Source organism: Lepus europaeus, chromosome X (assembly GCF_033115175.1).
Source record: "Lepus europaeus isolate LE1 chromosome X, mLepTim1.pri, whole genome shotgun sequence".
In the NCBI taxonomy this organism is placed as follows: Eukaryota; Metazoa; Chordata; class Mammalia; order Lagomorpha; family Leporidae; genus Lepus; species Lepus europaeus.
The window spans coordinates 807,637-822,098 of record NC_084850.1 but is presented as its reverse complement, the minus strand read 5'-3'; the positions used below and the strand labels follow the sequence as shown (position 1 = coordinate 822,098).

The following is a 14,462-nucleotide window of genomic DNA, read 5'->3' as shown; positions in this document are numbered from 1 at the left end:
CTCTCTCTCTTTCTCTCTCTCTGCCTCTCTATGACTCCACCTTTAAAAAATAAATCTTTAAAAAATAACAAGCATTTGCTTATTATTCATGTTTTGTGTGTGTGTGTGAATTGAGAATATGGGAAGGGAATTTCTCAAAAACCTATAGATGTAGAATTAGCACATGATAATTCTAATCCCTCTGCTCAGTATGCCCTCAACAAATAGGAAACAGGGGCGCAGACTCCTGTGTGGCAACGTTCACTGCAGCAGAAGCAGCCCACGTGTCCATCAGGAGACAAGTGGACACACAAAACGCAGTGGTTCCACTTCTACGACCAGAAGGTAGATTACAGGTCGCCAGGAGATGCAATTACTCGTCTGGTACATTTAAAATGATTAAGATGTCAAATTATGTCTGTCTCCCATTCAACCGTAGATAGATAGATAGATAGATAGATAGATAGATAGATAGATAGATAGATTTTAAATATATATTTTATTTATTTGGAAAACAGAGTTACAGAGAGAGGTAGAGACAGAGAGAGAGGTCTTCCGTCCGCTGGTTCACTCCCCAGATGGCTGCAATGGCCAGAGCTGCACCGATCCGAAGCCAGGAGCCAGGAGCTTCTTCTGGGTCTCCCACGCAGGTGCAAGGGCCTAAGGACTTGGGCCATCTTCCACTGCTTTCCCAGGCAATCCAGAGAGCTGGATTGGAAGAGGAGCAGCTGGGCCTAGAACCAGTGCCCATATGGGATGCTGGTGCTTCAGGCCAGGGCTTCAACCGGCTGCACCACAGCGCCAGCCCCATATATAGATATTTTTTATTTGTGTGTGTGACAGAGAGAGACAGACAGGCAGACAGAAATAGTTACCATTCACTAGTTCACTTCCGAAATGCTGGGGACCAAAGTTAGCAGTTAAAACTCAATGCAGTCTCCTCCATGGGTGGCAAGGACCCAATCATAAGCAAGAAGCCAACATTGGGAGCTAGAGCAGGGAATCCAATTCAGAGCCTCCCATGTGGGATGCAGGGGTCTTTTTTTTTTTTTTCAAAGACATTTATGTATTCATTTTATTTGAAAAGCAGAAAGAGAGAGATTGGCATTGCAAGCATGGCTTAACCCATTGCACCAGAATGCCAGCCCTGATGCTGCCATCTTAACTGGGGTCTTAACCTCCAGGAGAATCACCTGCCACTGTGACCATTAGGAACAGCAAAAAGAATTCGGGAAGGTGTGCCTCAGGGTATACCACATGGTTGCCATCAGACACTGGCTGAAGCTGCCTGGGTATCTCCCTCTTCGTGTCACCTTCCAGTCCTTGCAGGTGGTCTCCCATGCTGACTGGTTCTGGCTTTCTCATAGCTCTGTAGCCGAGGAAGGCTCAAGGGGCTGACCTGGGGGCTTCAGGCCTGAAGAGTGAGGATCCTGCCTTGGGATGGCACACAGCGAGGGTCCCGAAGAGCATGTGGGATGAGAGTTATTGTTGGCATTTACAAGAAGCACATTTGACGCATAAAGACAGAGATGTGCTGGAAGCGAAAGTACAGGAAAAAATACAGGAAACATTGAGCATAAGAAAACTGCTCTAGATACGCTAAAATCAAATAGAGCAGAATTCAAGTTAAAGAATATTACCAGACATAAAGAGGGACATTTCATAATGAAAATCGGACAAGTAACAAAGAAGACATAATCATTTCAAATAAGTAAGCAACTAATAACAAACCTCTCAAATGCAAACAACAAACATTGATAACTCCAAAGTTCATGGAAGATGCATATTATGCAAAAAATCATATATGCATTTCAGAAATGTTTATACCAAAAGAAACTTATCTTTTACTTCTGTTTTCCCATGAATTTTTGGAAATACCCTCATACTTGGAGAATCAACATTCTTTTCTCAGTCATTAATGCGACAAATAGGAAAGATATCCATAACAAAACAAACTGCGCAAATACCACCTACCACATTGACTTAATAGATATTTGTAGACTACAACACCCCAACAGCATGACACACGCTCTTCTCCAGTGCACATGAACCAAACTCAGTACATCACAAAGGATGGTGTGTATGTTGTTCGGTTAGAAATCAGCAACCAACAGATATCTAGGAAATGTCTGAATATGTGGAAATGAAAAAATACACTCCCAACTAAGCCATGGATCAAAGGAGAAATCACAAGTGAAAGTAAAAAATATCTTAGTGACCCAGTGCTGTGGCATAACCGGTTAAGTCTCCATCTGCAGCACTGGCACCTCATATGGCCACGGGTTCAAGTCCCGGCTGCTCCACTTCTGATCCAGCTCTCTGCTATGGCCTGGGAAAGCAGTGGAAGATGGCCCAAGGGCCTCTGCACCCATGTGGGAGACCTGGAAGAAGCTTCTGGCTCCTGGCTTCAGCCTGGCCCAGTCCTGACCATTGTGGCTACTTTGGGAGTAAAACAGTGACTGGAAGTCTCTCTCTCTCTCTCTCCCTCCCTCCCTCCTTCTCCTCTCTGTAACTCTGCCCTTCTAATAAGGAGAAAGGTCCCAAATCAATTCTATAGGCTTCCACTTTAAGAAACCAGAAAAGGAAGAGCAAATTAAATCCAAAATAAGCAACAGGAGGAAACAGTAAAGCTAAGAAGTCGGGGAAACAGAGCGCAGGAAAGGACAGGGTGAACACAGGAAGACAGGAGCCAGCATGCACCTCAGTGGGCTAGGCTGCCACTCGGGCCGCCAGCACCCACATTGCAGTGTCTGCTTTCACTCCCAGCGGCCCCACTCCCAATCCAGTTTGCTGAAAACGCAGAGGCTGGGAGGCAGCAGAATTTGGGCCGGCGCCGCGGCTCACTAGGCTAATCCTCCACCTTGCGGCGCCGGCACACCGGGTTCTAGTCCCGGTCGGGGCACCGATCCTGTCCCGGTTGCCCCTCTTCCAGGCCAGCTCTCTGCCTGTGGCCAGGGAGTGCAGTGGAGGATGGCCCAAGTGCTTGGGCCCTGCACCCCATGGGAGACCAGGAGAAGCACCTGGCTCCTGCCATCGGATCAGCGCGGTGCGCCGGCCGCAGCGCGCTACCGCGGTGGCCATTGGAGGGTGAACCAACGGCAAAAGGAAGACCTTTCTCTCTGTCTCTCTCTCTTTCACTGTCCACTCTGCCTGTCAAAAATAAAAAAAAAAAAAGAATTTGGCTCAACACTCGGGCCCCTGCCAGCCGCATGAGAGACCCACGTGGAGTTCTGGGCTCCTGGCTTCAGCCTCGCCCAGATCTAACTGTTGCCGCCTTTTGGGGAGTGAATCAGTGGATGGAAGAGCTCTCTCTCGCCCCTTCTCTGTCTGTCACTCTGATTTTCAAATAAGATTTTTATTTTCCATATTTTTTAAAAATATGGAAACAGCTGATTCTTTGAAAAGACCAATGAAGTTGGTAAGCCTCTGATCAGAAAAAGTGGAGAGGAAAGACAAATGGCCAATGCTGAAAGCAGGTAACTTAAGCAGCCCTGTGTCTGCCAGCAGAGTGGACAATGTGTGGTTTATTTATTTATTTATTATTTTTTTTAAAGATAGATTTGTTGCTGCAGCTCATGGCGCTGGCGTCCCATGTGAGTATCAGTTTGAGTCCCAGCTGCTCCACTTCCAATCTCACTCCCCGCGCCTGGGAAAGCAGTGGAAGATGGCCCAACGCCTTGGGCCCCTGCACCTGCCTGGGAGACCTGGAAGAAGCTCCTGGCTCCTGGCTTCAGCCTGGCCCAGCCCCAGCTGTCGAGGCCATTTGGGGAATGAACCAGCATGTAGAAGATATCTCTCTCTCTCTCTATTTCTCCCTCTGTTTGTAACTCTGCCTTTCAAATTATTAAAATATTTATTGAAAGGCAGAGTTACAGAGAAAGAAGGAGAGACACAGAGAGAGAGATTTTCCATCCACTGGTTCATTTCCCAGTGGCCACAACGACTGGAGCTGTGCCAGGCCAAAGCCAGGAGCCAGGAGCTTCTTCCGGGTCTCCCACATGGGTGCAGGGCCCAAGGCCTCAAGCCATCTTCCACTGCTTTCCTAGGCCATAGAAGAGAGCTGGTTTGGAGGTGGAGCAGCTGGGACTCGAACCGGTGCCTATATGGGATGATGGTGCTGGAGGCGGCAGCTACACTCCAGCGCCAGCCCCCGTTGGTTACAAGAGCAACAAGAAATCGGAGCACATGTCCTCAGGGACTTCTGCAAGTTCCTAGTCAACAATGTAAAGGAGCAAATCTTCCTGTGCCGAGCTTGCTTGCAGTGTTTCTTCCAAGAACCGCAAAACTGTGGCAGGCGCAGCCCAGCCGGCCAGCGGAGGCAGCCAGCCCGACGCCAGGCTGCGCAGGGAGGAAAATGAGCAGAACAGATAGCGCAGGTGCACGTCTTGTTTGTGCTTAAATAAAACCATGAAAACTGCCAAAGAGAAAAAAAAAACAGCAATTCTACAGAAAGCCTCTGGAAAACAAGGATCAGCATGGCACTCGTCCCCAAGGGACTGACATTACACGAAGAGAAATTACAGACCGCTCTCCCTCATGAAAACATGATACAAATGCCTAACAACATTTCAGCGAATCAAATCTGGAAATGTATAAAAAAGGGGTACTGGCACTGTGGCCCAGCAGGTTAAACCAAGGCCTGCAGCGCCGTCATCCCATGCGGGCGCTGGTTTGAGTCCTGGCTGCTCCACTTCCGATCCAGCTCTCTGCTGTGGCCTGGGAAAGCAGAGGAGGATGGCCCAAGTCCTTGGGCCCCTGCACCTGCATGGAAGACCTGGAAGAAACTCTTGGCTCCTGGCTTCAGCCAGGTCCAGCTGTGGCCATTGTGGCCAACTGGGGAATGAACCAGTGGATGGAAGACCTCTCTCTCTTTCTCTCTCTCTCTCTCTCCCTCTCTCTCTCTCTCCTCTCTCTCTGTAACTCTGCCTTTCAAATAAATATTTTTTAAAAGATACCCATATAAAAATAAAAATTAAAAAGATAATATATCATGACCAAGTAGGGTTTCTCCCAGAAAAAATAAAAAATGGCCTCAGTAAGTGTAGGAAAAGGTGGCAAAATTCAAGAGCCGCAGCACACTAAGGATACAGGGACGCTTCCCGCGCCTGTGAAAGGGCGCCTGCGAGAGCTGTGCGGTAGCACCGCGGGCACTAGAGACAGACCGCGGCTGCCTCGTGGCCCGGAAAGCACAAACTCTGTCCCCCGAAAACTGCAAGTTATGGCTCTCCTCATTCCACTTCTTTCGCAACTTGCTAAATCCACTTGTTAACTCTACTGTGTGTGAGTACATCTCGTATGTCGAGGCCCGGAAGTTTAAGTTCCAGTCCTCTCCTGCGCTGCTTCCAAGCCCACTCCCTGATGAGGGCCCTGGGAGGCAGCAGCTGACGGCTCAAGTACTTGGGTTCCCGTCCTCCATGCTGGAGACCCAGATGGAGTGCCTGGCTCCTGGCTGCAGCCTGGCAGAGCCCTGGCTGTGGCGGAGCCTTGAGTGCACCAGCAAAAGCACGTCATCCTGCCCAGATTTACCGTAGAAGTCAAGGCAGCCACAACGATTTTGAGAAAGAACAACAGGGTGTTTATGTATTCATTTGAAAGGTGCAGATGAGAGAGAGAGAGAGAGAGAGAGAGAGATTTTCCATCTGCTGCTTCGCTCCAGAAATGGCCTCAAGAACCCAGGGCGGAACCAGGCTGAAGCCAGGAGCCAGGAGCTTCTTCCAGGTCTCCCATGCGGGTGCAGGGCCCCAAGCACTTGGGCCATCCTCCACTGCCTTCCCAGGTGCATTAGCAGGAAGTTGGATCAGGAGAGGAGCAGCCAGGACTCAAACCGGTGCACCATATGGGATGCTGGCGCCACAGGCAGTGGCTTGACCTATGCCACAATGCTGGCCCCTGATCATTGATATTTTAGCAAAGGTAATTCAATATTTTTTCAAAGATTTTTTAAAAATGTATTTGAAAAGCAAAGTGGGAGAGAGAGAGAGATTGAGATCTTCTATCCACTGATTTACTCCCCAAAACGGCCACAGCAGTTGAGGCTGGGCCAGGCCAAAGCCAGGACCCAGGTGCTCCATCTGAGCCCCCACATGAGTAGCAGGGACTCAAGCACTTGAGCCGCCGTGTGCTGCCTCCTGAGCACGTTTGCTGGACACTGGATCTTCAGAAGTGGCGGTGGAGGCGGAGGCAGACCTGAACCCAGAGCCTGGAATATGGGACTAAGGCTGGGGTCTTCAGTGCACACAACACCCACGCTAGGACAGTCTGCAAACACCCGGAGGCCCACAGGCACAACAAGAACTTCGCTTCACCACAAAAGCAAATAATTCAATCAAAGGTCCTCAACGTCACCAGCCATAAGGGCGATGCGAATTCGAGTGTCAGTGAGGGGTTCAGACGGCAGCGAGGATGCTGCGCCCCACTTGCTCTGCTCCTGACTTCAGTCTCCCACTATGGCACACCTGGCAGGCAGCACTGTGGGCTGCTCACGCAAGTCAGCTCCTGCAACCCACGGCTCAGCTCCAGCCCGGGGCCCAGCTTGGCCATTGCAAGAGTTTGGGGGCTAAACCAGTACATAGGAGCGCTCTCACTCTCTGTCTCTCTCTGTCTCTCTCTGCCTCTCTCTGCCTCTCCAATAAATACATGGAAATTAACAACATCACGTATGTGTGGAGGTTGCCACTGATTGGGACACCCACACCCCGTATCGGAACACCTGGGTTCAAGCCCTGGCTCTGCTCCCAATTCCACTACAGAACACTTTGGAAGGCAGCAGGGGGTGGAGTGCCTGAGCTCCACTCAGCCCTGGGCATCTGCAGAGTGAACCAGCAAAAGGGAGACCTCTTTCTCTGTCGCTCTGTCTTCCAAATAGATAAAAAAAAAAAAAAAATAAGGAGGCTGAGGTGGGTGCCGTGGTACAGCTGGTTGGGCCGCCACTTGGGACACTTACAACCCATATCAGAGTGCCTGTTCGCGTTCCAGAAAATCTGCACTTCCCTTCCAGCTTCCTGCTAACACATCAGGGAAGGCAGTGGGTGATGGTGCAAGTGCCACCCACATGGGAGACCCGGATGGGGTTCTGGGCTCCTGGCTTTGGCCTGACCCAGCCCCAACTGCTGAGGGCATTAGAGAAGCCAACCAGTGGGTGGAAGGTCTCTCTTTCTCTCTCTTCCTCTCTCTCTTTCAAATAAATAGCTTTTAAAATTTAAAAAAAAAAAGATTTATTTATTTATTTGAAAGTCAGAGAGAGAGACAGAAAGAGAGGTCTTCCATCCACTGGTTCATTCCCCAAATGGCCGCAACAACCAGAGCTGGGTGGTTGGGTGGCAGTTGGCAGCTTTATCCTGACTCAAATAAATAAATAAATAAATTTTGGAGGTTCATCACTGTGGCATAGCGGGTAAAGCCACTGCCTGCAGTGCTGGCATCCCATATCGGCACCGGTTCAAGTCCTGGCTGCTCCTCTTCCAGTCCAGCTCTCTGCTATGGCCTGGGAAAGCAGTAGAAGATGGCCCAAGTCCTTGGGCCCCTGTACCCAAGTGGGAGAACCCGAGGAAGCTCCTGGCTTCAGATTGGCTCAGCTCCAACCATTGCGACCATCTGGGAAGTGAACTAGCAGATGGAAGGACACCTCTCTCTCTCTCCCTCTGTGCCTCTGCCTCTCTGTAACTCTGCCTTTCAAATAAATAAATAAATCTTTTAAAATAAATAAATAAATATTTTTTTAAAAAATTAAAGAGGCTAAACATGTAAACACTGATAATATCTAAACCTGGCCAAGATGCAGAAATAGAAATCCCAGATAGCGCTAGCAGGAATCTAAAAGCGTACAACAAGTCTTGAAAACAATGCAGGAATTTCTGATAAACTTAAATCTAATGTTTATCACGTGAGCCAGTAACCCTACTGGTAAGTATTTGGAAAAACTCAAACATGTTGTCGTGGACATTTGGTGCAGATATTAAGGTGCTCACATCCAGGGGCGGGCCTAGTGGCACTGCGGGTTAAGGCACCTCCTGTGATGCCAACATTCCATATTGCAGCACTGGTTTGAGTCCTGGGTGATCTGCTTCTTTTTTTAAAGATTTATTTATTCATGTATTTATTTGAAAGGCAGAGTCACAGAAAGGCAGCGGGAGAGAGAGAGAGAGAGAGAGAGAGAGAGAGAGAGAGAGAGAGGGAGAGAGAGAGTTGCACCAATCTGAAGCCAGGAGTCAGGAGCTTCTTCTGGGTCTCCCATGTGGGTGCAGGGGCCCAAGGACCTGGGCCATCTTCTACTGTTTTCCCAGGCTATTAGCAGAGAGCTGGATTGGAAGTGGAGCAGCTGTGACTCGAACCGGCACCCATAGGGGATGCCAGCAATGCAGGCAGCAACTTTACTGTCTACACCACAGCACTGGCCCCGATCTGCTTCTGATGTAGCTTCCTGTTAATGCGCCTGGGCAAACAGCAGAACATGGCCCCAGTGCTTGGACCCCTGCATCCATGTGGGAGGCCTGGATGGTCATCTGAAGAATGAATCAGCAGATGGAAGACCTCTCTCTCTCTCTCTCTCTCTCTCCCCAGTAACTCTATAAATAATAAATAAATAAATAAATAAAATCTTACCAGAAAGAAAGAGAGAGAGAGAGAAAGAAAGGTGCTCACATCACATATTGAAGTGCCTGGGTTCGAATCCCATCTTCACTTTTTTTCCCCTAAAGATTTTACCCACCACAGTGCCAGTCCCCACCCAAGCTCCTGAGAATGCAGACCCTGGGAAGCAGCAGTTATGGTTCAAGTCCTTGGGTCCCTGCCGCCCATGGGGAATATGTGGATGGGCTCCTGGCCTCAGCCCCAGACCCATCTTGGTCTTTGTGGCATTTGGGAAGTGGACCAGTGGATGAGGGATTTCTGTCCGTCTCTGTCTCTCTTTCAGATGAATGAAATAAATACATTTCACCAATCAAAGCTTGTACTCGGGCGTTTAGAGTAGCCACAGCCTCTGAACAACGACCTATCAGCGGTCATGGTGCCTCCCCCATCCCACAGCTCAGCGCCCAATGGGAACAAGGTGCCGAGCATGGCACAGATAAACCTGCAAGGTGCCAAGGCAACCAGATGCAAAGTCCATCTGATTTATGTAAAATTCAAGAAAAGGCAACTCTACAGTGATGGATCCCTGGTTGCCAGGGTCAAGAGAGGTTGAGTGCAAAGGATCATGGGGGAACGTTGTGGAACAATGCAAATGTCTGTTCTATATCATGATGTTGATGGGGGTTACACAACTGCAGACATTTGTGAAATCTTACCAAACTGCACAATTAAAATTAGTGAATTTTATTGTACGCTAGTCAGACCATAATAAAGCTGATTTTTATTTATTTCAAAGGTGGAGACAGAGACAGACAGACAGACAGAAATCTCCCATCTGCTAGAGCTAGGCCAGGCTGAAGCCAAGAGCTAGGAACTCAATCCCAGTCTCCCAAGCTAGAGGCAAGGAGCCAGCTGCCTAAGCCTTCACCTGCTGTCTCTGCAGGTGCACCTTAGCACAAAGCCGCAATCAGGAGGAGAGCCAAGACTCGAACCTTGCTGCTCGGCTCAGGGATGCAGAAGTCCCGATGCGACTGTAAACCATGCACCTGAGACCCACCCCTACCGCTAATCTGTACACGTCACTCTGGAGAAGGCGAGCAATCGCTGCCTATGCCGCCGCCTGAGCTCAGGACCGAGGGAGGCAGCAGCAAGGACTAGAAGAGCTCCCGACGGGAACCGCCATCAGCTGTCCCTGCGCAGGGACACGTCTCGCCAAAAGCACCCCTCCTCTCAGGCTGCCTGGCCCTTAAAGGACGACCTTGAGGCCGTCTAGGGGCTTAGCCTTGAACTCCTCAACTGGCCCAAGGCAAAGACATTACTTAAAGAGAAACTTAGAGGAGCCAATGTTGTAGCACAGCCAGTTAAAGCCCTGGCCTGCAGCGCCAGCATCCCCTAAGGCTGCCAGTTCGAGTCCTGGCTGCTCCACTTCCAATCCAGCTCTCTACTATGGCCTAGGAAAACAGTAGAAGATGGCCCAAGTCCTTGGGCCCCTGCACCCGTGTGGGAGACCCAGGAGAACCTCCTGGCTTCTGGCTTTGGATCAGCACAGCTCTGGTCATTGCAGCCGTCTGGGGAGTGAACCAGTGGATGGAAGACCTCTTCTGCCTCCACTTCTTTCTCTGTGTAACTCTGACTTTCAAATAAAAATAAATCTTTAAAAAAATTACAGATCCCGTGCCATCATTTGGCGCCTTCCTAGGCAGTATACTCTCCACTCATGCTAGCACCTGCTGGGGTGTGACCTCTCACTGCCTGTGCACCTGTCCCTCTTCTCCCAGCTTCTCCATCACTGTTTCTATGGAGTCCTTGGCTGGCTCCTCCCTCTCTCTCTCTCTGCCTCTTTGTCTCTCTGTCTCTCTCTCTCTCTTAAGATTTATTTATTTGAAAGGCAGAGTAGAGAGAGAGGAAGAGGGAGGTCATCCATCCACTGGCTCACTCTCCAAATGGCTGCCAGGAGCCTGGAACTCCATTTGGGTTTCCCCTGTGGGTGCAGGGCCCCAAGCACTTGGGCCATCTCGCACTGCTTTCCAAGGCGCATCAGCAGGGAGCACCGGGATTCGAACCGGCGCCCATAAGGCATGCCAGCTTGGCAGGCAGCAGTTCAACCTGCTGTGCGATGGCACCGGCCCATCTTCTTCGTCCAGTATATGAAGGGAACACCTTTCAGGTATTTCCTGTGAATAGCCTAGGCAGCAGCAAGGCAGGACTTGAGTCTTGCTTTGTCCTGTTCCCAGTCCAGGAGCCTTCTATGCCAACTAAGAGGTGTCATCGTGTGACAAGAAAATTGGTGTCCTTGATACCAAATCCCCAGAGGCCACCCTGGGCCAGCACCCAAGGGAAGGAAGAAACGAAGTGCTGGGTAGGTAAGACATTTCCCCAGTGGCTTTTCCTGGACTCCTGTGTCTGGGCTAGCTGCAGAGAGAACGCTGGGCTCCAGTGTGCAGGCTTGGGGTGCCAGCCTTCTGCAACCCACTCGCCAAGGGGGCTGCAGAAACCGTGCCACACGTGTACAGGTGCGGTGTGTGAGTGCGCTGTGTGGCACGTGCTTGTGAGTCCACATCCCAGAAAGAGGGGGTGGGCATGGTGCGAAGCTGCCTGCATCTCCAGCCTTGCAGCTCAACAGAGGACAAACAGGAAGGAAGGCGCTGGGTCTGGGCTTCAGGGGCTGAGGGGGAGGGAGGAGGGAGGATGGGAGGGGAGAAAGGGGGGAGGGTGGAAGGACGGCCCCAAGGCCCTGGTCAGGAAACTTCCCTCTTGGTCCCGCCACACGGAACAGGCACAGGGAACACAGGGTGTGGGCATCCTAGCAGGAAGTGTTCATGTGCACGTGTGCGCATGTGTGTGGGTGGGTGGGTGTGCACAAGCCTGTATGCGCACGTGTGTGACAGAGAGCAAGCAAAAGAGTGCCCGAAGGTCGGAAGGCTTCTCCTCCTGGGGGAGATCCGGCCAGGGCAGTGCACGGAGGAGGAAGAGGGTGTGGGTGTCTGGCACCATCCACACGCCAGCCCCTGGGGAGGAAGCCAGATTGCACAGGGGCGCTTTAAGCCTAGCCTGCCTCCCCCCCACTCCCCCACCTCACTTCCTGCCCCTCATCTCCCTGGGTCCTAATTGAGGAGGAGAAGGAGGGGCGTAGGAGGGGCTGTCCTCAGGGTGCTGGAACTGTTTGTCCTTTTACCCCTTCCTCACCACCACCATAAGGGGGACCAAAGGCGCAGTTTTTCCAGGCCATGCCTGGCCTCAGTTTCCCCACTTATAAAAAAGAGAGAGATGTTCTAAGAAGGCAGGCCCCGAGGGGTGGGGGTGGCAGTCCCAGGGCACGAGGCCTGGATGCAGACCACAGAGACAGAGGCCAGGGGCAGGAAGGGAGATGGAGGAGGCTGGGAACCTGCTGCCTGCGGAGAGGGGCCAGGGAGGGGTGTGGGGGAGGGGCAGGGGAGGAAGTCCTCGCCTGGGCAGGTCACTGGGAGGCTGGCTTGGGGCGGGGCGGCGATGGAGAGCAGATCCGGAGCTAGAAGCACCTTCACGCCTCTGCCCAGCTGCCCGGGGAGCCCAAGAGCCCAGCCAGGTAAGGGGCTTCCGAAGGGGCCTCGGGGGTCCAGCCAGCCCCTCCCGCCCAGTTCTCAGTCAGAGCAGGGGTCTATGCGTTCGCCTCGGGTGCCTACTCCCAAGTCTGGCTGGCTGGCCCGCTGGCCTGGGCACCTGTCTGTTTCCCTACCCCTCTCTATCCTGCCTGCGCACACGCCGGCCCGGCAAGCACTGCCCTGAGTCTCCCACCAGCTGCGGTCCAGAGCCCCGGGCGGGTGGAGGGCTGGCCCCTTGGTGGAGGCTGAGTTGGCCCTGTCTCCCGCAGGCACTCAGGACACCTGCCGCGGCCCCATCGTGCTCATGGCGTCCACCACTTCAGGTAGCGTTCCAGCCACTGGGCCCTGCCGGCCCGGCTGTGCTGAGCCCGGTGGCTGAGTGGGTTTGATGGAGGGAAGCAGCCCTTGTTCTGAGACCTTCCTCACCCTCCTCTCCCCCCTGGGGGGTGGGGGGCTGGCAGGAGAGGAGGGGAGGGCAGGCTCTACCCAGCACTCCCGGGCTGGGGCTGGGCTGACGCTGCCCTGTCCTTCCCGGCCCAGGAGCCTGGGGCACAGATGTGGCTTCCGTAGAGCAGGGGAGCGAGGGAAGCGGGAGGCACTGGGTGGGACCCTGCTTGGCCCCGTGCACAGCCGCTGCCTGATTCAGTGCTCCCCCACCCCCAGCTGCACCCAGGCCCCTCTCTCCACCCAGCCCGCCCGGCAACGGCAGCCAGAAGGAGCCAGTGGGCGCCCGGAACCCGGTGCTAGTCCGTGCAGAACTGGCCCTGCTCTCCACTGTCTTCGTGGCCGTGGCCCTGAGCAACGGCCTGGTGCTGGGGGCCCTGGCACGGCGGGGCCGGCGGGGCCGCTGGGCGCCCATGCACGTCTTCATCGGCCACTTGTGCCTGGCTGACCTGGCCGTGGCGCTGTTCCAAGTGCTGCCCCAGTTGGCCTGGGATGCTACCGACCGCTTCCACGGGCCTGATGCCTTATGTCGGGCTGTCAAGTACCTGCAGATGGTGGGCATGTATGCCTCCTCCTACATGATCCTGGCCATGACGCTGGACCGCCACCGTGCCATCTGCCGCCCCATGCTGGCATACCGCCACGGAGGTGGGGCACACTGGAACCGGCCAGTGCTGGTGGCCTGGGCCTTCTCCCTGCTCCTCAGCCTGCCCCAGCTCTTCATCTTTGCCCAGCGCGACGTGGGAGACGGCAGCGGGGTGTTTGACTGCTGGGCCCAGTTTGTGGAGCCCTGGGGCCTTCGTGCCTATGTTACCTGGATCGCCCTGATGGTGTTTGTGGCACCTGCCCTGGGTATCGCCGCCTGTCAGGTGCTCATCTTCAGAGAGATTCACGCCAGTCTGGTGCCAGGGCCATCCGAGAGGGCTGGGGGCCGCCGTGGAGGGCGCCGGACAGGTGGGCCCAGCGAGGGAGCCCGGGTGTCGGCAGCCGTGGCCAAGACCGTGAGGATGACGCTTGTGATTGTCATTGTCTACGTGTTGTGCTGGGCACCCTTCTTCCTCGTTCAGCTGTGGTCTGTGTGGGACCCGGAGGCGCCTCGGGAAGGTGGGTGCGGCTTTGGCCAGGGCCAAGGGGGGCGGTCCTCAGGCTTGGCGGCACACACACACACACACACCTCGCTCCTCCACTCCCTCCCCCCAGCTGCATGCTCACGCGGAGCACCCCTCCCTCGCAGGCGTTAGGAGCACAGCCCCGCCCGGCCACCCTGAGCCTCAGCCTGGCCTCCTGCACCCCGCAGGTCCCCCCTTTGTGCATGCTCATGCGGAGCACCCCTCCCTCGCGGGCATTAGGAGCACAGCCCCGCCCGGCCACCCTGAGCCTCAGCCTGGCCTCCTACACCCCGCAGGTCCCCCGTTCGTGCTACTCATGCTGCTGGCCAGCCTCAACAGCTGCACCAACCCCTGGATCTACGCCTCCTTCAGCAGCAGCGTCTCGTCGGAGCTGCGCAGCTGGCTCTGCTGTGCTCGGAGGCACACTCTGCGCAGCCTGGGGCCCCAAGACGAGTCCTGCGCCACCGCCAACTCCTCGCTGGCCAAGGACACGGCGTCCTGAGAGCTCAGCCACCTGCCTGCCCGGGGCTGGCCCTGGGAACCGCTGGGAGAGAGGGGCCTGTGCAGCAGTGGCCAGAGCCTGCGGTTTGTTGTGCCATACCGTGAGGCCCTGGGCAAGCTCTGCCCCTCTGGGGCTCCCCGGCCCCCGTTGTCCAAGGACATCCTTGGGCTCCAAAACCGTGAGGGACCCCCGAGGCAGCTCCTCTGTGCCTGGCGTGACGGGAGAGTGCAGCAGAGGGCCACGGTGTTGGGGGCGGGGGGGGGGGGGCAGTAGGCAACC

At 54.0% G+C, this 14,462-nt stretch overlaps 1 protein-coding gene across 1 annotated transcript; it reads left to right on the top strand.

The window, feature by feature from the left end:
- The first annotated feature begins 12,432 nt into the window (after positions 1–12,432).
- Positions 12,433–14,183, top strand: AVPR2 (arginine vasopressin receptor 2). Its single transcript, XM_062183577.1, has 3 exons — positions 12,433–12,451; positions 12,792–13,676; positions 13,978–14,183. Exons 1-3 carry the CDS (start codon positions 12,433–12,435, stop codon positions 14,181–14,183), a joined length of 1,110 nt encoding a protein of 369 aa, XP_062039561.1.
- The last annotated feature ends 279 nt before the right edge of the window (positions 14,184–14,462 follow it).